The 27,279-nt window shown below is 42.2% G+C and overlaps 1 protein-coding gene across 2 annotated transcripts in view; it reads left to right on the top strand.

Moving 5' to 3' along the window:
- The first annotated feature begins 18,132 nt into the window (after nucleotides 1–18,132).
- Nucleotides 18,133–27,279, top strand: part of BARD1 (BRCA1 associated RING domain 1) — a 94,091-nt gene continuing 84,944 nt past the window's right edge. For both annotated transcript variants that reach the window (XM_075529501.1, XM_075529502.1), the window contains exon 1: nucleotides 18,133–18,398. In XM_075529501.1, coding sequence (XP_075385616.1) covers nucleotides 18,256–18,398 — 143 coding nt within the window. In that variant the 5' untranslated portion in view covers nucleotides 18,133–18,255. The remainder of the gene's footprint in view (nucleotides 18,399–27,279) is intronic.

The raw sequence follows: 27,279 nt of genomic DNA on the forward strand, positions 1-27,279 counted from the left end.
TATAAGTACGGTTGCTATCCGGTGGGATCAACTCAGTGGTAGTGAGTTTGTTTTTTGGGCAAGGATGACTTATTTGTCTAGTAAGTAGGAGCTAGACTTAAAAGCTCTGGCATCCAGGCCCTCAAATCAAGTTTCTTCCTATCATATCTTGATATTTGTAATTATACCATCAAGAATGGGTAGCCTTCAGGAGAGTGGAATGATGTTTGCAGTTTCCCTAGGATACAGATTATTGGGAAGAAAGACATTCTAGTTAACACGGTCCAGTGTTTTTATAGACTTTTTTTTGCCCCCACACACCTTTCATAATAATATATAGCCTTATAAACTGCCTTGGGGAATTTAAAATAATTCATTAATTTTTACATACTGCTAGATTTCTAGGAATTTACTGAACTAAGAGTTCTTAAAATTTGATATGCAAGAACTGACATTGCTGTGTAATAGAGTTTATTGAGAAGTTAATTCAAAGCATGGCTAACAGTAATTGAAAACCATTTTAAGACAAAATTAATGTTTATTATTATTCCTCTGACTTACACAATGACACGTCTTGCTTTGGAATTAGTTAGCCTGTGGGTGAAGGTAGTGTGTGGTTTGTGCTTGGCCAATGTTCAAAATAGTTTAGTCACTTCCCTGGTGACACGGTGGGTTAAGCACTGGTCTGATAATTAAAAGGATAGGGATTCAAGCACACCAGCTGCTCTGGGGAAAAAAGATAAGGGCAGGCGGTGCAGGGGAGCAGAATCTGCTTCCATAAAGATTTACAACTTCAGAAATTCTATCAAAGCTCCCTGCCATCGAATTGCGTCCAATACATAATGAGCCAATAGAACACAGTAGAGCTGCCCCAGTGGGCTTGGGAGACTGTATATATTCTTTCGGGAGTGGAAAGTCTCATCTTTCTCCTGGAGAGTGGCTGGTTGGTGGTTTTCACCTTTCGACCTTGCGGTAGCAGCATGATTCACTACATATAGAAGTTATGCTCCGTTCTCCTGAGTCAGGATTGGGACAGTGGGGTTGGTTCGGTTTGGACCTGCGGAGATTGCGTGGCCCCCTGTAGTGCTGCTAAAGCATGCGAATGGCAGGTCCAAACTCAAACCGCGCTGATAATATAGTGGTTATATGTAAGGGCTGCTCACCTCAAAGTCAGCAGATCAAACCCAAGGTGCACCACGGGAGACAAGGCTTCCTACAACCATAAAGAGCGTATGGTCCCAGAAACACCCAGGGGCGGTTCGCCCTGTCTTACAGAGTCTTCACGATTCACCACAAGGGTTGCTATGAGTCGGAATCGACCCGATGACAGTGAGTTGGGTTTTAATGGCCAACAGTCAGAGAAACATCATCAAAAGTGTACATCAGTAACCCCTTTCTCCATGTAAAGGAACAAGAAGGTCCATAGAACTCTAAATAAAGAAATGATGAATACATGAATGTTTCAAAAAGGTCACGATGCAGACCAAATTACAAGAACCATAGAGCATTAAAGATGGAACAAAGGAGGTTTCTCTTCATCTGTATTCTCATCATAACCAATTTCCTCTTGGCCAACAGAGACTTGGCTAATGCACCCAAATGCCAAGCAATTTGGGAGATGAAATTGCTTCTTCCAAATATACATCTCACCCTCTCTCCTTTTTTTTTAAAGCTAAACAAATGAAAATGGCTGCACATAATCGTGAGTTTGCACCACTAATAGTCATGGCATCTTACCAGAAAGCCTATTTCAATTATTTTTTAAAAATAATGTTGGAAAAATTTAACTTTCCTTTTCTTCTTTTTTTAAATCATCTAATTCATGGTGTCAAACTGATATGAAAATTCAACTTAATCAAGAGAAGCTTTCAAAATGAATTGATACATCTCTTTAACAAGCAGCTTTTGGGAATACTAATTGATAGAGATTGTCACAAATTAGAACATGCCAGAAACTTATTTTTTCGCTTCCATGCTGACATAGTTGCTGTTGTTGTTATTGTTAGGCAGAACTGAGGTGGTTCCAACCCAAAACGACCCTATGCATAGCAGAATGAGACACTGCCCCTCCTCTCCCATCCTCACAATCATCCTGTGCTTGAGCCCATCGCTGGAGCCACTGTGCCAATCCATCAACCAAGGGCCTTCCTCCTTTTCAATGCCCCTCTACTTGATCATGCCAGATACAACTGTTATATTTTTCTAGTTGGGCATATTTTATGTATTATAAGATAATAGTTACATTTCAAATTTTCATCATTTGTGAGTTAGTTTTTTCTCTGCATATAAATAAAATTTAACAAAGTAACTGGCTAGCCGTTTATTTTTCTTGCCAATTTAAACTACCTCAGAAAGGGCACAAAGAGGTTATTTTTGTGCCATTGTTGAGAAGCCACTTGTGGTAATTATATAATTGTTTGTCAACTTGAGAGTACCAAGAGTGGAGGGGTGGAGTCTAGCCTGTCAATCAGGTCGAAGCTTGATGACCTCATTTTGATGTGCGAAGGAAATAAATAGCTCACTGGAGGAGGCACATGCTCAGTCCCTGCTAGACATTTTTATTGACAAGCCACATGGAGACAGGTTGATGTCAGTCAGAGCCTCGGAGCTGGAGAAGCCAGGTGGAGACCCCTGCCAGTGCTGAGATGCTTCCACCACCACTGGATCCACAAGACTTTCCATCCACTGGCCTGTGATCATCCTGCATTCAGCATCATTGCATGTGTTTCATGAGTCTGAAGAGGAATTTATAGATTGGTATTGGACATATGGGCTAATATCGGACTTATGGACTTGATCTGGACGGGGCTGAGATGTTTTCTCAATATTCAATTGCTCTTGTATATAAAGCTCTTTCTTATACACATCTGAGTGTCTATGAATTTGTTTCCCTAGTCTACATACTACCAGAAACTCTGTGACAATGCGTAAGCAAAGATCTTTACTGTTTTAATTTTTATGGCTAAAATTTTAGATGAAACTCTATGAAGCAGTTTGTGTTAGTCTGGATTGACTAGAGAAACAAATTCATAGACATGCATATGTGTGTAATAGATAACTTTAGATCAAAGGATAATTGTATATTAACAAAACATCCCAATCCAGTCCAGATCAAGTCCATAAGTCCTATATTAGCTCATATGTCCAATACTAGTGTATAATTTCCTCTTCAGACTCACGCAACACATGCAATGACGCTGATTTCACGAAGATCACAGGCCAGTGGGTAGAATGTCTTGTAGATGCAGTGGCGGTAGAAGCATCTCAGCAGTGGCAGGTGTCACCCTGTGGCTCTTCCAGCTCTAGGGCTCTGATTCCATCAGAGGTCTCCATGTGGCTTGTCAGCAGGAAGACAAGAAGTGTGTCTATATGTATTGGGCTCCAGTGCACTGTTTATATCCCTGGTGCCTCCAAATGAGGTCATCAAGCTGCGATCTGATTGACAGACTAGGCTCCACCCTTCACAAGCTGACACTAGGTGATGTAACTGCCTTTCCTGCCTTTTGGGGTATGGTATATGGTATACTTTTTATACATAAGCACTCATGGGGGAAAATCAGCTATCTTTTCATTGCTTTTTCTCATGAACTTTTGAAGCCCTGTTCATATATTACCAAAATTTATTACTATGTCTTAGTATAATAACTATATATTTCTGAGAATGAGATTATGACTTTTTTTTAAAAGCATCCTCTCAAGAAGTATCTCCCCATTCATGTGAAAATCTAGCCACATGTGGGATATTTGGCAAGGCAGACCATTCTTGATTAATCACACATCAGAGAGGTCCTTCTTCGATCTGAGTTTTCAGAATCAATTCTTTGGTTTATTTAAAATTGTGTATGGAAGGACGTTTCATAACAGAGAACTGGTCACAGAATTGGCTACATATAAATTTAATCACCACCCCATGCAGGACCTTCTCTGCCTAACGCTAGCTCATCCTTTCCCCGGTGCATAAAGTACCAGTTTCTAGCAATATAATATGAACTACAAGGTGACTCACATTCCGAGTGAAGATGCAAATATGCCACAAGACGCAAATGTTCTTGTTGAAAGTGATAAATAATGGAAATATGCTGGAGTAACAGGTAAACGAGAAGCCATTTAACATCTGGAGCAGAGAAAGGCAGCCTGCATGATGGCACCTAAGGAGTTTTAAGACTCTGATAAGAAGACTTAAGGATTAAGGGATATCCTTGGGGAAATCTGAATGGAGATGGCATGTCCTGCTTTGAAAGCATTCTTTCTGTTACGTTACAACCCCAAACCAACAAAATCTTGACCCATTCTTTGCTAATTCTAAAGATCAAGACGTCATTGAAGTTATTCACTGTCAACAAGTCAATTCCAGCTCATGGAGTCCCTCCTGGATGGAGCAGCACACTTTCTGTAGGTTTCTGAGACTGCTAACTGTTTGGTGGTAGAAAATCTCATCTTTATCTCAGGGAACTACTGGGAATTTTGAACTGCCGATCTTGTGGTTAACAGCTCAAGAAGTAAACTATAAAACCTCCAGAAATTATTTTAATTGCATTTACAATTTAAATGTTATTAAAACCAAAATAGCTAACCCGCTGCCATTGAGTCGAGTGCAACTGAGAGTGGCCTGTAGAGTGGGATCGAGGGCTTCTGAGACAAGCAGAATACATTCTCTTTTTTCTGGGAAGTGGCTGCTGGGCTTGAATCACTGACCTTCCTGTTAGCAGGCAAACACGTAACCCACTATGCCACCAGAGACCTTTTAAGTGTTGTTAAATACAATGATTTATTTCACGACTTTTATAATATTTTGAAGCTAAAAGCCAATCAAAATTTTAAAATATATTTTTTCCTCTTCCCTTTCTTCTTTATATTTGTTCTCCTTTTTTCCCCTCCCCTGCTTGTGCTTTGCCAGTCTTTACTATGAAATTTGGTTCATGTGGCAGTTAGAGCTTATGTCCAGTGGACTTGTGTGGAGGTGGGGTCCAGCCTGTCAATCAGGTCACAGCTTGATGCTGCCTCTTGGAAGGTGTGGCCTTTTTATAGGAGAGACACTGGGGACCCCTCCTCTCTCTGTAGCCCTTCTCCTTCCTGCTTGCTGGACTTCTGTGCCTCCTCCAAGGGCAGCCCGTTGGGCTGCCTGAGCTTGAACATCCCTGCCATGTTTCCACTAACTGTGGGTCCCCGTGACTCTGCACCTGCCGGCGTAGGAGCTTCCTGCATCCTGCTTCATGTTTCTGTGTCACCAGTTAGGAGAGTCGGACGAGGTGTTCAGGTAGCATCCTGCTTCATGTTTCTGTGTCACCAGTTAGGAGAGTCGGACGAGGTGTTCAGGTAGCATCCTGCTTCATGTTTCTGTGTCACCAGTTAGGAGAGTCGGAAGAGGTGTTCAGGTAGCATCCTGCTTCATGTTTCTGTGTCACCAGTTAGGAGAGTCGGACGAGGTGTTCAGGTAGCATCAGACCCATGGACTTCAGTCGGGTGGGACTGGATTGCCGACTTGATAGAAGATTGCATCTTGATATGAAGCACTTTCTTATAGACATCGGATGTTTTTGTTGCTCTAGACAGCCCAGCCAGCCTAACAAAGTCCTGCTTTGAGAATCTCATTTTACACATTAAAATGAAACTTAAACTCTTTCTCTTTCCACAGGCTTTTCCCAGTACCGACTAGTCTCTGAGAATGAAGACTGTGTTTGCAAGATCAGAAAAGGGAAGAAGGTGCCATAGCCCTCGCAGATCTCCATATTCTGAATACAAGAAAAGAACGGGGCCCTGCGGTAGAGGGACGAACACTCATTCGGAGCGGTCACTATGACTGAGGTAGAATATTGGATTCTGCGGTGCTCCCCCAGAGTGGGGCATGCGCTGGGCTGCCATGGCAGTGAGCTGAGTGCGGTCATCAGTCCCCATCAACTCTGTGACCCACAGCAACAACACTAGAGTCTCTTTTTCAGTCCTCCGCCCCCGACCTGTCTTAGCCCTGGAGGAGTCTTCAAAAGGAAAGTGGGATCTTTCAGTCTCTTCTTTCCATAAGCTACCTTTTCTTTTTAGAATCCCAATCTTTTCTTTAAAATGGAGTTTTTCCAGCTTAAATATCATTTTAATGCCTTATCCTGGAACAAAGCTTGCTCCCGCCCCACCTTGACTTTTATTCTCTTGTATCACCTTACTTCTAGCTCCTCATTGTCAGCGTTCCCCAACCCTCTTTTCCAACCTTTTCTCCTGAATAGCCTCGTAATCAAAGACCATGCTTTTCTGTTTGTTTCTTTATTCTCTAATAAACAGATACATTGCAAAGCTTTCTACATACTTTCTAACCAAAAGTAGAAGAAAAAAAGTAAAAGTAAAACAAAACTAAAGTAAATTCACCTAACTGTTTTTTTTTACATGGAAATCAAGCGTTAACAAGTCAAACAGGGATAATACGAAGATCCCAGGAGGAGGGCATCCTTGTTGTCTTACTATTTTGCAGTCTGTGGAAACACATCGCTTGCTCACATTCTCAGTTTATTCTTCCACGCCAGATTTGAAACCTCACTCTCATGCCTGGTCAATGCATGCATTTTCTTTTTAATTCTACCGATCAGAGAACCCCATTTCCTGATGAAATTTTAGGCTTCTTCCCAGCTTGAGTAATAGAAAAGTGGATATGACTGAATAGCTTTGGTCATTATGATTCAGCTAAGGCCATTCCCACAAGTGCGGAATAAGAAATATTGATGACTGCCCTCTCAGTACATCCTAATGAACCCTAGGTATTTAGTCTGCATCTTTTGATCACCTTGATTCTAGTGCATATGCATAATACAAGTGAGTGTTGGGAATATGTCTAAGGTTGCATTCAAATCTGAAAGAGTTACCTGCATTTGCAAAATTATAGCAAACACCTTATATTTGAGTTTATTAAATTATTTTGAAGAAAATTTTACTATAGATGAAACTCCCAATATAAACTCATTGCCCTTTACAAAAACATGACTTCTGAAAGACTTGATTACATTTCACTTAGAGATTTGTTAAAATGGGGTGCATTGACTGTGATGAAAGGCTTTCATAAAGTGTTCCATGATATTCGTCGTATCATTTATGAGTAAAACGGTGTACAAAGGCACCACTCTACCTCCAAGTCATACTGAAGGCACTAAATTAAAAAAAAATAGGTTTCTGCTTTAAAAACAAATCTACAGCTTTAAAATGGTTCTACTTCTTCATTCCAGTAATTTTAAAATATTGCTATTCTCAAAGAGAAACAGTAAAAAAAATTGTAATGCTATAATAAAAAACATATTTAATGATACATTACAAAACACACCAAGCCTTGTACAATGATGAGTACTATATTTTTATTCCAAATTGCTTGTAGGCATTTCTCTTCTTCAGGAGACGGTGGTGCGGTTACCCACCCAGTCTTTCCTCTAGGAGTCCATTGTTAGATCGCCCGCCGCTGCCTCAGCAAGCTTGGGCTCTGTGCTGCTTTCCCGGGATATGGAGGTCTTGATTCATGTTTGGATAGAATTAAACGATCACAGTATATTACACCACTGCTGAAGCTACGCACTGCCTTTCTGTCACCTAACAAACTGATTTTAAAATGCATTTGCCTTCTAAAGGCAAAACCTGCAATGCTTGTGCTTAGGCACTGCTGCCTAAACCAAATTTAGGGATCTGTTTATGCTTCATGACTGCATGTTTGTACTTTGGGATGTCCAATTGTCTGCAATAATTTACTGCAGAAAAACTCTTTCTCATATTTCTAGAACCTGCAGCTCTTTATCCTCATGCATTGAAGAATGATGAATCAGTCTAATCTTATCTACCACTAGAATAATATCTTTGTACATGTGCTATACATATTTACATACGTTTGTTCTCAATTTTAATGCATAGTGGATTTTCCTATGTGTATCTTAACTGTACATTTAAGTAAAGCGCAATATAGACATGCACACACACATGACACGTACATATTGACAAAGACTATGAATATATTTTAACATGTGGATGAGAAGATAATATAGTTACTTTATTGCCTTTTGAAATTTCTATCAGTCTCCTTTATTTTCAAGAAGCAATGTTAACTTTGTGTGGAAAACCAATGGGTCAAACCCCATTTAAAACTGGTATGTTGATTGAGTGTACACCTTTCAAGTAATAATGTTTGAATCATTAGAAGATACTTGTCTGAGGTGAACTTGTCAAGATTGCTTGATCTGTGAACATGTTCGCACAGTAATTTTATTTAAAGATTATATATATATATGACTAAAAAGGAACATCCAGCTATGGGTCTGTTTGATGATATTAAGTCTAATTCCCAAGTGAGCAGAGAAAATTATTTTAATTCAATATTTTATAAAATTATCTTTAGATACAGATTTTTTTACTATGTTGTACTTATACTGTATAATGAAAAATTACCTTAAGTTTGAGATAGTTCTGTTTAAATTACAGGTGGCTCTCCCCCACCAATCCCCCTCGCAGTTCAGGCACCAGCAAAGAATGAGTTAGTTTTTGTGATTATCATCCATGTTTCAGCCATTTATTCTGGCACCCTATAATTCAAGAAGAGAAATTTAATTCCTACTTGGAAATAACATGTAGAGAAGACATTTCAAAGCAAGCCACATTGTCTGTTGATCACAATGGGAGACACGCAAAGCCTGAATAGTCAGGTTTTTAAAAGAGGTATTTTCTTTTACAGAGACAATTGCCCGCTGACAATTGAAGCTAATAATTTTGTTTTAATTTTAACAAATGGGGCGCGGGCCGAGTACCTCTTATTTTGAATTTGGACAAAGAGAAGTATAATCATCATCTCTCACATGTAGGTTTACAAACTGCTTTCTCTTTAGGTATCATCATTGGATCCTCACAGTAACCCTGGGACCCAAAACCCCAAACCGTTCCTTGCCAACTCCCAGTGATGCCCCGTGTTTCACAGTAGAACTGCATCCTAGGGTCTCCATGGCGGGGCCCTTTCAGAACGGAGCAGGCCAGTCCTTAGGTTGGTGGCCGAGTTTTTAACCGCTGGCCCCGTCCGGAGACTCCTGCAGCGCTGAGAGGGCAGTTCTCATTTTCCCTTTTTTAAAGTTGGTGAAAGGGAAGCACAGCTCAGGAGGTCCACGAGGACCCGGTCAGATCCATCCTCTCCCTCTTGTGACCACAGCAACTGACGTGTGCTTGCTGTGAGTGGCTGCCCAGACAATCCCTTGCGCTCAGAACAGAACTGCGCTAAAGGATTTGCAAGACTGTAATCTGTTGGAAGTAGAACTTCAGGCTCGTCTTTCAAGGTGCCCCTGGACGGCTTTGGACGGCCAATGTTTGGGCCAGTAATTGTGTGCTTAATGGTCTGCACCACCTACTAGTGATTGACATAGGAGAGGTCCCCCAAAATATCTGATCCATGAGAGCAAATGAAAGGATGCATTAAGTTGCCTTTTCAGGGTAGAAAACAAAACCACTACTTTTTATATCCCTAAAGGAGCCCTGGTGTCTTGTACGCTACTTACTGGCCCACTAACTGTAAGGTTAGCAGTTCAAAAGCAGGAGCTGCTCTTAGGGAGAAAGATGAGGTTTTCTACTCCCTTTAAGAGTTACAATGTTGAAAAGCCAGGATGCCTGTCCTGTCCTGTCCTGTGAGTCAGAATGGACTCCATCACTGGGATTTGGGTTTGGGGGTTGGTGATCACCCTGACAACAAGCCCTGTTATTTGTTGTTGTTTTGTCTCTTCATTATTATTTATGTCATCCTCCTCCCCCCACCCTTGTCCACCCTACCACCCTCACAAAAATAGGTGCTCAAGGATTCTTCTTCAATTTTATAGACATTTTAAAATGTATTTCTCCATTTAGTTTCAAGTACCTTTCACCATGACAAATAGGTAGGGGCAAACAATGTTTTTTTTTAATTCCATTCCTCTGCCCCACCCAACCTTTTCCTGTTCTTTCTCGAGTTTGATAATTACTGCGATCACAGCATCCAAGTTCACCTAAAGCAATAAACCAGAAAGATGTGAAAATCTTTGACATCCAGTCAGTGAGTGTGAAAACAGCACTCTATTGAGAAGAGAATATGGTCAGGGAGGGGGGAAATGCAGGTAATAAAGTTTCACGCACAAGGACCTCTGGTTTTTGTTTTTGCCTCTGGAAGGATATGTCTACATATCCTTGGGTAGTTTTGAGAGGCAGACAATAGAAATCAGAAACACCTCCCTTTGCACCGTAGCCTCTGCCCATCTTGTTCTGCTTGCGAAATGTTCTCCCTTGGGTCTGGGGAAGAGCTCACCGGAAAAACAATAGCAGCCAAACAATGACAACAAAAACACAGTAACATTTCCTACTTAGGCATCCTGAGATAAAACTGGAACTGGCTTTCAATCCAGACTCAGGGGTCTGAGCTCATTTCTGATAACGATTTCACGTTTTGCTAATAATTTCAAAGTCCTGGATGCATATGCTTTGGACTTGATATTGAAGTCATTTACACTGGTAATCCACTGATACAAGAGTCCTGAATCATCTTCACCTTTATGCTGAGTGAGTTAGGTATCTTATGCCAGGTTGCAGCCAAAGGCACGCACTTGCTTGTGAGTCAATGTGAAATAGTGTCAGGACTTCCACAGGGTGTTAGGCAGGGAAGGCTGATGATGTAACATAATGGGTGGGTGTTCTCAGTGAAGTGCTGGCAAATGTTGAGCAATCAGCTTTCTGAGCTAATTCTGACGTGCCTTGGTTAATATTTGCTTGTTTTGTTTTAAGTTAATGAGTAAGGTGGAAGTGAAATTGGCTTCAGTGGGCAATAAGAGAGACTCCTTCATTGAATGGGCTACATTCACAATGCAACAGCTACAGACATGACATTTGTTTTTAAACTGAATGGATGGTATTGTCAATTTCTTTGCCAATTTATTATGTGTAGAGTAAATAATCAACAAACTATATGTATCATGCTTTGATTTACAACATTTTCTAACTGTGGCTTAAATTCTCCTAGCAAGAGAAGATTAAATAATACCAAAAGTCTAGACAAAAAGAAAATGTAGTAAAATGTTTAGGAAGTCATGAGTTTTACTATTTATTACCCTTACTGTTGTTGTTTAAAATTTTTTAAATTATGTTTTAAAATTATTTTTAAATCAATTTTGTTGCATTCCAAGTTCAGTTCATTCTAAAATTATTTTTATTCTAACTTTACATAAATAAATTAATTTTAAGAAGGATAACATTTAACAACCAGCTAACATTCCTGAACATTTTCTAATTGTTTCTTGGCAGTAGTACAAGCTAGTGATGTCTACAGATCACTGGTACATATCAAAGCTATGTAAGTGTGAATTAATCCAAATCTCCAGAGTTACTATCGCTAAGTCTATTCGAGCGCTCAGAGTGAGCCTACAGGACAGATTAGAACCTGTTGGTTCCCAAGGTGGCAGAAAGCCGTTCCTCTCTCCTTGAGGACAGGCTGGTGGGTTCCAAGGCCAATCTTGCAATTAGCAGCCCTGTTCAGAACCCACGATGCCACCAGGCCATATTAGTAATGTGTCTCTGGTTTCATTCCTAGGTTCACGGTATCCTGAAAGATAATATATATATATAATATATATTTATATATAAAGACAATATGTATATATATTTCAGTCCTTTCATTTCGTTCTATTTACTTTGATTAATTTGGGACTTTTCTTTGGATACCCCGGCAGTTTTTTCCAGATTTCTCTTTGGCTGGTGGAAGAGAGACGCTAAGAGTCTCTGCTGTTACTTGTCAATCCTTGCTCTGCTCCGTTTCAGAAGGCGACTTTTCACGGATTCCTCCTCTGAATCTTCCTTGTCCCTGACAACGGTCCGCTGGGCACTATTATCACTTCTATCTAACATATATTAGGCTGAGCCAGATGAAATTGATGTTATCCATCCATTTTTGACCTACAAAAACAGCAATTTCAGATGTTTCAGTCTAATAACTTTGCTCTGGTCAAGCCGGGGCCAGGACTTCCCTGCCATTTGTGTCTCTGGGTTGATATGATTCCGTACATCTGAAATCTTTTTCTTTCTTCTTTCTATTACTTCAACCCTCTCTGTCTTCCAAGACTTACTGCCCACTCTCACCTCTGCCGCAGATCTATCCATGACGACTCCACTCTTCATTAAACCATTTTAAGCATCCTCTCCCCTGACCTCTGGGGATACTTACATGTGTACCACATGACGGAACACATGATTCTACCCTGTTTTATATTACTTGTATTCTCTTTAGGAGTCATCTGGTCTGCAACTAGATGGCAAATTCTGTGCGGGAAGGACAGTAGCTTCACGCCTTGTTGTAACTTTACACAAATGTGCTGTAAATCAGGGTGCACGCTGATCTGGCCACTGATAGAACATTACACAACCTTTCTCAAAGTTCATCTTGATGAACAGCCGTCTGTGTTGTTGTGAAGTGTCATCAAGTCAGTTCCCGCTCTGAGTGACCCGCGCACAAGAGCAAAGCACTGCCCGGTCCGGTGCCATCCTCACACTTGTTCTTATACCTGACCCCATTGCTGGGGCCACTCTGTCAATCCATCTTGTGGCGAACCTTCTGCTTTTTTGCTTTGAGACTTTACCGCCAAGTATGATGTCCTTCTCCAGAGACTGACCTCTCCTGACAACCTATCCAACACGTCCCTGAGACGAAGGCTTGTCTGCCTTGCTTTGAAGGAGCCTTCTGGCTGCACTTCTTCCAAGAGAGAGTTGTTTGTTCTTTTGGCAGTCCATAGCACTTTTGATATTCATTAGCCTAGGCCTTCGATATCTGCCAGTGCTTTGTCACATAAGCTGTTCAGCGGCGGATTCCTTCTTCGCTGTCTGGTCTTAGTCAGGAAGCTCTGCGGAAACCCTCTCGCGTTGGGTGGCCCTGCTGGTACTAGAAATACCAGTGACAGCGCTTCCAGCACCACGGCAACATGCAGGCCACCGCAGTGCTGACAAACTAACAGCCAAGTGGTGGAAACTGAGGCGCGGAGGTGCTTACAGGTTTGGACTCTGGAGTCAGGCTGACCTGGGCTACTTTCCTGCTCTGCCCATCATAAACAGTGTTCTTGGGAAATGACCGGACAACTGGAAGGCCCCTTTCTCTGTCAAATGGAAATGGTAAGGTGCCTATATCACCAGGCGGGAGTCAGGCATCTGAGGGCCCTGGAGCAGATGCACGCTTTTCTGAAACAATGAACACGCATGGAAAATATTGTCCTCAGTGATTTGAGTAACTTAGGGAAAGAAAAGCTATTACCACGTGCATCTTGTTTATGTAAGAAAAGTGTTGTTCTATTTGTAACATGTTTTTAAAAATCTGACTTACCATCTAAATATCCATATCAATACATAAAATGGAACAAATATGCACACATATATACACATATGCTTATATTTCACAGATATTTTAAAAAGATGAAACACATTAGATTCCCGTCTAGTTGGGTATCCATGGGGATACAGTGAATTTTATTACCGAAGATAAAAGCTTATCACTTTAGTGTTCTTGAACCATTTTTGTATGTGTGCACGCTAGCATTGATTAAGGACTTCTTATGTTGGAACCACTTTGCCAAGCGCATCAGCCCATTGAATCCATGCAACAAATAGCAACGTGGTGTTTTCTTATGGTTCCTACTTCACAGGTGGCAAAGAAACGTCAGCTGTCTTTTGAAATAGAAAAACAACTAAACAAAGACACAGGCAACAATAACAAGGAGACATTTGACAAAGCATCTCTTATAGCAAATGACTTGATAATAGTAACCAAATTTTTATTCAGCCTTCCAGCCTCTAAAGTGATGCTGAGGGCTAATAAGCGCCCTTAGCACAGTGAGTAAAATGAGCCCAGATACGCGGCCGACTTTCCAAGGTAGATGGATAGAGCAATAATAAAGCAGAAATTCACCTTACAGTTGACCATTGAGCTCACAGACAGTATATTCTGTCATTCACTCATGGAGTCCCACATTACCAAATACATACTGTGACCCAGGCCTCCTGAGGATCGCACTAGTTGCCTCTCACTTGTAGGTTGAAAGAGATCAAAATGATCGCATGAATTTGGATTAAATCTGATTACAACATTTTGAGACACAATGGCCCCTAAACCCAGGCCAGTGCTCATTTCCTAAATGAAAATTTTATGTGTGCACAAACAGCTGTTGGAATCCAACCGAACTTACAACAAGCTGTTTGTAAATGTTACTGACAGCTGTTTGGGGGAATTTTTTTTTTGTCAGCTGTTTGGGGGAATTTTTTTTTTCTGCTTTGCCTCACAGTATTCCTGTATTATCGTGCCCCCTCAAAGAATAACTCGCTTGCTTTAATCACGTTTGCAGAGATTTATGACTTGATGCTTATTCACCAGTAGAGCTTCTCAACACAAAATGTCAGTGAGCCTGTTATAAATTGCTCCTGGCATTTCTACTCTATCTTTTATTTGGCCGGGAGTATTTCCACCTGAAAGTGATAAATTCCTGCTATAACCACTTTATGTGCTTCAGTAATTACACTGTACAGAAAAAAGGGGGTTTCTACTGAGGTGTCTCCTTAAAAATAGCAAGCAATAAAAAGCAGTGGAATGGGCTGAACTCTGAAGTCTATCGAACAAAAAACAATGACCAGTGAAATATCTGTGTCAGACTGAATTTGATAAACGATCAGGAAACACCGAAGAGACCCAGAACCTTTACAGCAGCTGCTGGAGACACAGATGAGTGCATTTGCGCCCTCAGACTCGTTCCTTTTGTTCGGGTGACAGAAATTTGGCAGGGGTCCCCAAGAATGGACCCATCATCCTTCCAAAAAAAAATAAAAAATCTAGATGCTTCTAGAGACCTGGTGATTTTTCACTAAATGCCAAGGTTTATGTGACATTGGCAGGAGCCCGAGCGGCACAATATGCAAGTACTTGACTGCCAGCTAAGAGGCAAGTGGTTTGAACTCACCAACTACGTTGTAGTAGAACAGTGTGGCAGCCTGTTTCTGTAAAGATGTACAGCCTCGGATGCTGGGTGGAACAGTTCTAAGACACTCTGCCGGCTGCCAGGAGTGGGGAATGACTGAGTGGCGATGGGTTTGTTTTGTTATTTTAACTGTGACATTGAGACTTGGTCTATGTTCCACAGCTTGTCAAAACAGTTCATGACAGTTCACTGAAGCCAATACGTTGATCAATACAGAACTGTACCCATCACCCAAAGATACACATAGATTCTTTAGACACACATGGGGAGGTGAATAATGATTGGTTATACCCCAGCTGGTTCATAAAAAGATACACATAGATCCTTTAGACACCCACGGGGAGTGAATAATGATTGGTTATACCCCAGCTGGTTCATGAGAAGATACACATAGATCCTTTAGACACCCACGGGGAGTGAATAATGATTGGTTGTATCCTAGCTGGTTTGTTCAGTTTAGCCTAATCTGCTTTTAGTCCACAAGACAAAATTACTCTTTTCAGTTGCTGAGACAATTTTGCTCTTAATTAAGCAACAGAATACTGTAAAAAAAAGTTAGTTGAACAAACATTACAAAGAGTTTCATGATCATATATGTCTCCAGTATATATTTTATTTGAAATGGTACTGAAAGAGATTAGGATCATTCCAGAGAATTTAAATTTGTTTTCAGGGTTATGGCGTCATATTCAGAAAGCAAGTGAAAGCCTGTCTGTCCAAAGTCCAAGAATAAACAGCTCTTCTTGTGCAGAATACATACTCTTTCACGTGGGAATTTTTAAGCAAACGGAACTGGTTTAGGTTCCTGGTTGTGTAGACAGTTTCCCCTAGCCTGCTAACTTAAAGGTTGGCACTTAAAACCCACCTAGAGGACAAAAGGTCTGGGGATCTCCTTCCTCTTGCCTATATATATACACAAGTATTTCTGGATTTGCTTCTCTAGTCAACCTGGCCTAACAGAGCACCTTTCCTGATTTTAAACCACGCAGTATCCCTTTGTTGCATTTGGATGACTGCCTCTTAGTATATGTACAGGTTCAGCATGAGCACATTTAAGGGTCCTGGGATTCCCATTCTTCTCAATTTCATGCATAATTTGTTATAATTCATGCAGTAAAATGCTTTTACGTAGGCAATAAAACACAGGTAGACATCTGAGATTTGGGCAGATAAGAGAAAGTTAAGTGGTGCCAATGGAAATATTTGGGAATGAACTGGATTGAGAGTTCGGGAATGAAGGTATGCTCATTAGCTGATATCTTTGAAATATGGTGGTCAATGAATGAATGATCCTTATGGAAAAAAATGGGCAATGTTTTTTTCAAGAAAATATTTTGAAATTTTATTCTAGGAATATTTTAAAAATAAGCCAGAATTCAGCATCTCTTTGAGTAGGTTATTTGTAATGATTTAGATTGGATTAATTCAAAAAACATCTCATGGTCTTGTTGAAGAATCTCTCAAGCTATCAGAACAAAGAAGTCTAGGAAAAAGAGCAACCGGTGTTGTAGAGGACCAAAGAGATAGATGCCCATATTTCAAATATAATTTGTGGAGGTCACTTATTGTCTGAAACAGAACAAAAACATAAATACATCATCCCAGCAAGGGAGGCCATCAGCACTGGGTCTTAATGGAGCCCAAGGATTTACAGGTTGATTAAATAGTACGTGGGTGTGCCAGGGAAACGGTCACAAAAGCATGAGTGGTGGCAGATCATACACTAGTTGCAGGAAGGATTCTAGAAGCAGGAATGTGGCCATGATTAGAACATACCCATTTTGCTGGATAGAAGATTTGCTTCAGGGCCCTCAGACCAAGGTAGTCATCTTCATTCAAAACTACCATCTAGCCAATTCTAACTCATAGCAACACTATGGGCAGGGTTGAACTGGCCCCGCGGGTTTCTGAGGTTGTCAGTCTTCAGAGGCACAGACAGCCTCATCTTTCTCCTTCCAAGGGGCTTGTGGTGACAAACCTGACTTTGTAGTAAGTAACCCAAGCTCACAGCTAGACTGGAGCACTTCACATTTCATTAGGGTAAACTCAGGCAAGTGCCTGAGGGTTAGGCCATTTGGGAGTAATTCACTTCCCAATGTATTCTGCCTGAGGGCTAGGGCCTTTAATGCTTCCTGGCAGCCTTTGAGTCATGGTAATCCCTCTGCGGGTTTCAGACCGAAAGGAATAAAGGCTCAATGGAGGCTGAAATATTGTGAAAACTCAAAATGGATTTAGGCCTTCCACCATGAACGGTAGCCCACTGTACACAGTGCTCAGAATTGTAAGTTCTAATACACCAGAATGCCCCTTCGGATTGATGGTGCTTTTTCATTTGCCTGTTGGACAAGTCATCTGGTGAGAGGAGTCCCTAAAAGATGTCATGCTTAACGTAACATCTGCAAAACAGAGTAAGGCACTCAGGGAGATGGATAGATACAGTGGCTGCAACTGGGCCACACATAACAATTTTGAAAATGGTAGTGTTTCAATCTGTTGTACATAGAAGATAGCATATAACAACAAATAACAGCACTTACACTTATACCCCAGGACTGGAAAAAAAAGAATAAGGTGATAAAATGCTACTTTCCGAAGAATAAAACGCACAGGCATCTTGTGGCGCTTCTCAGTCCAGAGGCCCTTTTAAAGTCGGGAGCATTTCCAGAGCTCACTGTAGTGAAATGGCAGAACACACTCAACCGGAAGTTTCAAGACTGGCTTTTTTTTTTTTTTTCCCCAACAGTTAAGTTCCTTCCAGTAATCTCGGTTCGGAAAAGTGGGAGTTTGAAGCAGTTCAGGGTTTTTAATGGCGCGACGTGGATGCTGCTGGGAGACCAGTTTTTCCAGCTCCGCCCTGGGTTGGTTCCGTTTTCTGGACCTTGCCCCCAGGCCGCGTCCCAGGACTTCCCGCCGCAGCACCGCACCTGGCTGGGCGGTTGGTGGACTTGAGCGGTCCCGCCCCACCCAGCACTCAGCGCCGGGACTGCGGTCTCAGATGCCCCGCCCCGTCTCCCCGCCCCTCCAATGCCAGCGCGAGGTCGTTAGGCGCGCTTCCGACGCCCCGCCCCGATCCCGCCCGGCCCCGCGCGCAGCGTCCCTTGGAGCGCTGAGGCCCCGCCCATGGCCCCGCCCCGCTGCAGCCCGCGCGCCGGACAGTCGGCGCGTGCCCCGCCCCCCGGCGTCCCGCGGCTGCTGGCGCGGGAAACGACTAGGGGCCGCGGTCCGGTCACCCCCGGGCCCGCGCGTTTTCCTCTTCGCTGCAGTCCGCCGGCTCTCCTGCTGGCCGCGGAGCCTTTCCCGCGAAGGCGGGGCGATGCCCAGGGTCCGGCGGCCGAGCGTCCGCTCCGGGAACGAGTCTGGTCCCGCGTCCGCCATGGAGCCTTCCGGCGGCGGGGCTTGGGCCCATAGCCGCGCGGCGCTGGACCGGCTGGAGAAACTGCTGCGCTGTTCGCGTTGGTAATGTCGGCCCCCGAGGGCTTTCAAACTTCGGCTCCCTCCTTCTCTTCCCCCGCCCCCGGCCCCCGGGCCTGCCCGCGGTTAGTCCCTGCCCAGGCTTTGGCACCCGGAGTCCTCCCCGGCCCAGCAACAGTTCCTTCTGGGCGCCTTTCTGGCCCCGCTTGCACCCAGAGCAGTTCAAAAGGCACGTCTCCAACTTGCTCGGTGGACTGGGACGCTCCGTGTGCGCGCAGGTTCAGGCCCCGCCTCCGGAGTGTGCACCGGTGGAGCTGGGGTGAAGTGCAGGCCCCGCGTAATTCCCAAGAAGTTCGGGTGCTTCTGACTCCCAGGCACACGATATTACTAGGTGGTTTCCGAGACTAAATCTGGAGAAGGGCGGAGTCACCCAACTTTCTGCTGGTGGGGTTGAACCACCGACCTTGTGGTTAGCAGCCCAGAGCTCTCCCGACAGACAGCAAGCACCACCTGGGCTCCTTGCGCCCTTGCGTTGAACCGGCTGTCACTGCTGAGCTCCGAACCCGGCTAGTTTGTTATCAGCGTTTACTTTGGTGGTGGAACCTTTCAGGGGGCGCAGTTGGAAATGACAGTGGGGTGGAACCCGTCTTTCTTTTTCCCTTTCCCATTTCCTTCGTTGGTCCTTTCTACTGTGGAATATAGGTTCACTGGGTATCCCAGCCAACCCATGGTAACAGGGATTTGGCTGGCCAACATACTATGCAGTTCCGACTGTTAAGGATGTCATGCTACATGCATGGGACATGCTACACACTATTTTCAGCGTTTTATTATCCGCCAGCCTCTTTATATCCTGGATGTTTTTCATTCAACCCGAAGATAATATTCTTGTGACGGACACCCCTTACATTTCCTTTCCTAGCCTCCCCCCGCTTTTTTGGGCCCAGCTCACTTTCCATTTCTTCTAAACTCCTATTTTGAGCACCTCCAGTGAGCTATTCAGTATTGTCACATAAGGTTCATTTGGGAGAGCTTTCTCTCTGCTCCTAGCTATCATGGCTATAGCTTTCTCTCCTTAAAAAATTTTTTTTGTTTGATTTTGACTTTTTCCCCTTCTGATTTCTGACTTGTAGAACTTACTGTGAAGTTACTTAAGGGCAGCGGTTCTCAACCTATGTGTCTCGGCCCCTTTAGAGGTCTAAGGACCCTTTGACAGGGGTCTCCCAATTCATCACAGTAGCAAAGGTACAGTTAAGTAGCAACAAAAATAATTTTATAGTTGGGGGTCACCACACTTGAGGAACTGTATTAAACGGTCGCGGCATTAGGAAGGTTGAGAACCACTGCTTAAGAGCATCCTTTAACAGCATTTAAACATTTTTTTAATGAAAAGGACTTCCTATCACAGTTTTCCAGTAATTACACTGCTGTATCCAGTGATTCAATAGTAAACAAAATCCCATACCTTAGGGAACTTTCTTTCTATGAGGGAGGAAACTAGACAAAAAGCTTGTAGTCTGCTCAGTGAATGGTTTGGGGTGAGTGGGTGCAAGGTGGGGAACTGCTTGTGCAATGTAAGAAGTACTATAGTAGTCACTGATCGAAGGTGCTAGGGTAGCACGAATCATTGAAATCATTAAGTGTCAGGGCACATATTCAATCTGTATGCTGAGCAAATGCTTTGAGAAGAAGGCGGCATTAGAATTAGAGATGAGCTCTTCTGTATGCAGACAACACAGGCTTGTTTGCTAAAAGTGAAGATTTCTTGAAGCACTTACTAAGGAAGAGCAGACTACATCCTTTCATGTAAAAATCCCCACAACTGGGCTAATAAGTCACAACAAGAATAGCAATATATCGAAGTTGCCAAGAATTTCTTTTCCTTGGATCTACAACCAGCAATAGTGGAAACAGCAGTCAGGGATATCAAAGAACGTACTGAATTTGGTAAATGTATAACGATCTTTTTTAAAGTGGTAAAAAGCAGAGTTGCATCTGACCTAAGCTATGATATTTTCAGTGGCCTTATATGCATATGAAAGCTGAACAATGAATGAGGAAAACCCGAGAAGAATTACTCATTGGCATTGTACTGTTGACAAAGAATAGTGAAACTATGGGATGCCAGAAGAATGAGCAAGTCTGACTAGAAGTACATCTAGAATATGCTTTACAAGTGATGATCGAGAGGCTTCAGCTCATGTACTTTCGATGACCTGTTAGAATAGGCCCTCAAAAAAAAAACAAACACTGTTCCTCCAAAGCAATTTTTATTTTAACCAATTTAATAGAAAATGATGATAGTAATAAAATAGGATGTGATATCTAAAAAAATAAAGAGGCCCTTATGGCCGGCAATGTAGAGGACCACTGAAAAAAATGAGATGGATTGATGTATTGGCTGCAACAATAAGTTGGAACATAGGTCATGAAGATGATGCTGGACCAGGGAGTGTCTCCTTTTGTACATTAGGTTGCTATGCGTTTGAACTGATGGTATCCAACAGCACCCATCACTGGGTCTTCTTTGAAAGATTCTATTTCAGAATACTGAATGATGCAAAACTATCAAAAGAAGATGGAAAAAATACTAAGAGTCACTATACCTAAAAGAACTATTGACAGTCAATCATTTGAATAGGTAGCATATGATCCAGAACACATAGTACTGAGGAAATCCAAGCTACACTGAAGGCATTAGTCAAAAACAAAACTCCGAGAATTGATGAAATATCAGTGGAATATGTTTCATCAAGCTGATGAAGCCCTGGAAGTGCACACTTGTCTATGCCAAGAGATTTGGGGGATAGCCACCTGGAGGAGCTCCATATTTTATCCATTCCAAAAAAAGGTGACCTAACAATGTGCAAATTATAGAACAGTGTCATTAATAACACATGCAAGTTAAAAATTTGGCCGAAGATCATCCCGAGTACTGACAGGAAGCTGCCAGATGTTCAAGCTGGATTCAGAAGTGTGGAACAATGGATATGATTGCTGATGTGAAATGGATCTTGGCTGAAAGTCTCTGTTTTCCAGAAAGATAGCAGAAAGATGTTTACTTGTGTACAAAGGCATTTCTGTGGATCATAACAAACTGGACAATCCGTTCTGAGCACGCGTTCTTGTACTCTTACGGAACTTGTTCATGGATCAAGAGGAAGTTATTTGGGCAGAACAAGGGAATACTACATGGTTTAACATCAGGAAAGGTGTTTGTCACGGTTGCCTCCTCTTACTACATTCACTCAATGTGTACATGGAGCAAATCTGAGAAGCAGGACTGAAAAGTGCAGCATCCAGTTTGGTGGAAGGCTAATTGTCACGTGCAAATGGCACAACTTTGCCTGCTGAAAATGGGAGCTGATAAAGATCAGGAACTGCAGTCTTCAATATGGATTACAACTTAAGGTAAAGAAAAGCAAAATCCTCACAACTGAACCAATAGGTGTAACATGATAAACAGAAAAAAGATCGACGTTGTCAAGGATTTGGCCTTGCTTGGATCCACTATGAGTGTTCGTTAAATGTGCTATAAAAGATCCATTTAAAGTGTTGATAAGCAAGGATGTTACTTTGAAGACTGAAGTAATTTTAATCTTATGTACGTGTGAAAATTAGCCATTGAATAAGGAAGACTGAGTAGAGTTAATGCATTTGCATTCTGGTGCTGGCAAAGAATGTAGAAAGTACCATGAATTGGCGAAAGAACCAACAGATCTTTCTTGGAAGAAGGATAACCTGAATGCTCCTTAGACACCAGGATGGCAAGACTTCGTTTCTGGTATTTTGAACATGTTCTCAGAAGAGACCAGTCCCTGGAGAAGGACATCATGCTTGGTAAAGTAGTTTACACAGAGGAGAGGAAGGCCTTCAAGGAGATGGACTGACAATATGGTCGCTGTGATTGAGCCCACTGTCCCTCATTAGGGCTGACCAATGTTGTTTTTGTGCATAGGGTCCTGCGAGTTAGAAGGGAGACCGCAGCACCTTGCAGCAGTGATACAAGAGCAGCAACATAGTAGGTCTGAAATGTAAAAGGAAGCCAGTACCATGTTTACTCGATATCAATATATATATATATGTATTTTACCAATTCTCAATTGGAGTAGATAATTAGGGTCTTGGGACTGAAGGATCATCATCATAAGTAGGCTCACACTTTTAAGTACAGGCCCTCTAATGGACTGGAGAATGAGACCAAACTCCAGTGATTTTATTTAATTTTTCCTCCTGAGGAGCTGCTGGTGGTTTCAAACTGCTGACCTTGCAGACTGCAGCCTACTGTGTAATTGCTATGCCTCCAGGCTCCTCCTTAATACATGCCCTAACTAACCTTTAACTGTTCTTTTGCACACTTTACGACCTAACTGAAAGTTTTTTCTTATAAGATCAGATGAGCTTTATTACATAATCTGTTACATACTCTTTTCTTTTCTCTCATTTTAAAAACAATCCTTTAAAACTGTAGAAGCCATTTTGAATTTGAACGTCCTGTTAAACAGGCTGCCGCTCGATTTCCCCAACGGGCTGTAGTTGGTGGAACTCTGTGTAACAAGTGGAATTCCTAAAGTTTAAAAATCCTTTTTCATGGAGAGTTTTCTGTCATTACATGGGTGTTTAGAAAATGATAGCACCCTCCTTTCCTGGGATCTCCACGTTTGTTTAAGTGTCTGTAGTGCTGTAAATGGTTAAATGTCCCACCTGTGGGTTGAAATGCAGGTGGTTCAAAGCCATCCAGAGATTCCCTGGACAAGTCTGGTGGTCTGCCCCTGAGGGGTCACAGCCTTGGAAACCACGTGGCCCAGCTCTGCTCTGCACACCTAGCGTCTCCTTGAGTCACAGTTAACTTGATGGCAGTGGAAACTAGCACAGAAGGCATACAACTTGCTAGCTGCAGCTCACTCATTGGAAAAAGATCCTACCTCCACTTCTGCCTTGCAGAGCGGTGGCCCGGCATCCTGCGTGGAAGAGCAACTCCGCATGACCGGCTTCTTTTTGCTGTGCACCATTCCGTGTAGTGTGGTGTTGGGAAATTGTGTGTCAGTATGCCCTTTGTCAGAGTTTCTCAGGTCTACCCAGTGGGCCAGTGATTATCCAGGTTACCCTTACATCCAGCTCACAGCTGTCATCTCAAGTTTGTTCCCAGCTGTCCCCTGGCTCATGTCACAGGTTGGATTTGTTTTTCCAGCAAGCATGACTTGCTGGTGAGGGTGAATTGGCTACAACACAGGGCATCCTTTCTTGACCTTTAACGGAGCAAGTGTGGCTTCAAGGTGAAGCGGATGAAACTGTTCAAGAGGCCAGATGTGATGTTTGTCGTGGTTCCAAGCCTCACAACCATATAGAAGTTGTTTAAAGATTTGGAAAAAAAGACAGGAAGACAGTTTATCTCTGGCAGAGAACACGGTAATGATGTGTTGCTAAAGGAAGTGGGAAATAACAGGCATATACAGTGTGTATGCAACCAGGTGTCTTAAGACACTATCTTGTGAATTAAAGTAAATAGGATCCTGTTGCCATATTTGGGGACATCTGTCTACAATTGTAACTTGTAGCGCTAGTGACCTACATGTCAGACTTGTTAAGAGTTCTGGGAGCAGAGTGGTTGGTTAGGTGTTGGTTTGTGATCCAGAAGGTCAGTTCAAAACCACCAGCTGCTCTGAGGGAGAAAGATGGGGCTTTCTACTCCCACAAAAAGTGACAGGGAAATTCACAGGGACAGTTTCTCATGTCTTCTGAAGTCACTGTGCATCAGCATTGACTGTGTGTCAGTGAGTGAAACTTTTCAATGATGTTTGCATGCAGTTTGAGTAGCTGGTTGATTTATCTGTTTTGCTTTCAAGCTAAAACTACTATTCTCTCTTTAAAATTGCCATTTTAAATTATTTTTTTAAGTTTTAGGTTGTCCCCCACCCCACCACCCCTTCATTTATGTCCTTTCAGTCACCCAGTTTTTTATGTTCCCCATACAGGAGAGGCAGGAAACAAGCAATCAGCAATGTGTAGTTATATTTTTCCTCTTTCTATACCCTCATAGAACTCTTACCTGTGAAGAACTATAAAAAAAGACAGTGAAGTGCCATTTGTTTTGCGTTACAATTAAATAGTTACTCTTGTCTGGGTATCTTCAAGAGAGGGCCTAGGGAGTGGTGGTAAATATGAAGAAGCTTCAGTAAGTTACTGGAAAAACTCCATTATTTCCAACTCTTATTTTTCCACGAACCGTTCAAAGTCCCCCTCAAACCCGAGGCCATACCTTAACCACTGGAAGCTTAGAATGTAATGTCACTTTTACATCGCAGCCCTGTCACTGCAGGTATTTCCTTTGAGGGGACCCTTCTTTGGCCATAGGTTCAGTCAGTTTCTCCTATTTAGCTGTCTCTTGATGAGTCCATGAGTAAGTTTTTGAGTTCATGCTGACAGACAGATCTTTCTCAAATTAGCCTTATTTTGGCAGAAAATGTTTTGGTTCTTTGGTGGACGGCTGTCCCAGTTTCAAATACCTGATATCTAGTATTCATTAAATTAATGAACAGTTAACAATTAACTGTTGAGGGGCTGTTGTGAGTGAAGCAGGCCCTGGTTACAGATGGTCAGAAATGCTCCATGGTTCTTGAGGTTAATTGCCCACAATCAGTGGAGACCAAAGATTCAGAGCAGATGAAGAAGGCACAGCTCTTTCCCTGGGGACGTTCCAGTCAGAACCACCACTTGGGCCTTTTCTGTTAGAGGAGGTGTATAACTGGCATACAGAGCTAGCGTGTGAGGGCCAGAGAAACCCCCCAGACACGCGAGTCCCCACTGGTTAATATTATGCCCCAAAGGAGCCTGGGGGGCATAGTTGCTACACATTGGGCGGCTCACTGCAAGGTCAGCAGTTTGCATCCTGCAGCCAGGCCCAGGGAGAAAAGTGAGGCCTTTACTCCCATGAAGGTTCACAGCCTTGGAAACCAACAGGGCAGTTCTATTTTTGCCTTTGGGATTGCTGTGAGTTGGAATTGACTCAATGGCAGCAAGTTAGTGAGGAGTCAGTCACAGTGGGAATGGCATTAGGGTAGAGATGTGGGTCTACGGCCTGGAGCTCAGATTGTTGGGTAGGGATGGGGGGCTTTTAGGCATCTGCCCATGGATGGTATTTGCAGGCACCCTCAAAAGTACACGAGTTGAAGTCGCACCTTCCTCGTCGCTAATAGAGCAGCATTTGGAATATTTCACTTAATCATCACTACTTGATCATGGACATTAAGCAAGTACGCATGGTTTCTTATTCTTTGTGTTGTGTTTATATCTGACGTATACAAATAACTACATGACACATGACATAGCGGTTTCATTATTAACACTCTTCATTTGGTAATGGTGTTGTTAATTCCCCTAAAGAGAAGCACACACAATGTTTAATTGAATACTTATACTTGAGTACTCTTCAAATATAAGAATGTCCAGTAGCCATTTTGTGCACTTGAATGGCAGTTGATATAAGAAACTAGGATGGCTGCTAACTGATAGGTTGATGGTTCAGAGATGTGGCACTTGATTCTGTAAACATTTACACCATGGGAAGCCTCACGGCACTTTTGCTGTGTCTTATAAACTAGCATCAACTTGATTCCAACTCTGGTTTGTTCTGTCCTTAAACTTCTCATGAAAGCTTAGGGAGCCGTTCCATTACAAGACAGGTCTGCTTCAGTATTGTTAGCTTAATTTGCTCTCCTTTTGTTTTTGTGAAGAAAAGTTTGTATCTACAGGAACTTTAAAAAAAGTTCTCAATACTTAGTAGTTCTCTAAGTTATAAGCCTCTCTGGCTGTGGGGATCTTTCCAAATCAACTGCATGTGAAGTCTTAGAACTATGACTGCTGATGGGGCAAAAGAAAAGTAAGTTGAAATTTCAAGGTACCTAAATCTTGTTACCATGCAAATGTCTTTTCTTATTCTTCTGGATTTGTTAAAATTTCTAATATATATGTATATCATACTGTAAACAGGATAAGAATGAAATTGAATTGTTAATACCAATGCATTTTTTAATGTAGTATTCCATTTGGCTCATTCACTAAGGATTTTTTGAAATCTTGATGCTCACCTAGCATCATAGTATGTAGGCAATGGTGGATTGGGAAGCTCAGCAAGATTGAAAGTCAAGATCTGGTGGCTATGGATCTATGGGCTATGTAAAGTCAAGAAAAACAGGGAGTCTGACAGTTGCAATACAAACTATTTTTTTTAGCATTCATCTCCAGAGCCCCAACTAGGTGACTCTTTTCTCCTTTGAAGCCTTTGCCCATTTTACTTAAGCCACATTGGTTTATAAACTACCCAGGTAGATGTGTCAAAGTCAGATTTGCATGTCTCCCTACATCTAGGGCATGGAATGGATGTTGCAGAAGAGATAGCAGGAGACTACAACCCAATCATTCTTATAACTCTTTGCTGAGTGACAGCTCCATTATATAATCCTGAACAGTTCTGCTTAATGAGTTGTGTGTGAATAGTTGGGGGGGGGGTAGTGCCTCTGAGCTGGGGAGGGAAGTGAGTAAACCTTGGACATCTATCTGTGTGTGAAATGTTGAAGACGCTGGCTTCATTAGTTAATAATAAAAATATTATTTGCTGAGGAGCTGAGCGGGGTGGGGGAAGTTGCATGGGTTCTCTGAAGAATTTTCACTATTGAATTGAAAAAAAGGGGGAATAATTTATATATGTCTTAAGGTGTTAACACATTGTATACTCATTAAATATTTTATAAAAACATTTAATATTGAAAACAACTCAGTGACAAATCTAAGTCCTTTTTAAAAAAAAAGAACTAGTTATAGTTTATTGTATGTCCTTTAAGAAAAAAGAGATGATTTATGATTATATAAATATTATATACCTGAGATCAGGGGACATTATACATCAGAGTGATGTGTCATTGATTTA

The sequence above is a fragment of the Tenrec ecaudatus genome, chromosome 13 (genome assembly GCF_050624435.1).
Source record: "Tenrec ecaudatus isolate mTenEca1 chromosome 13, mTenEca1.hap1, whole genome shotgun sequence".
In the NCBI taxonomy this organism is placed as follows: Eukaryota; Metazoa; Chordata; class Mammalia; order Afrosoricida; family Tenrecidae; genus Tenrec; species Tenrec ecaudatus.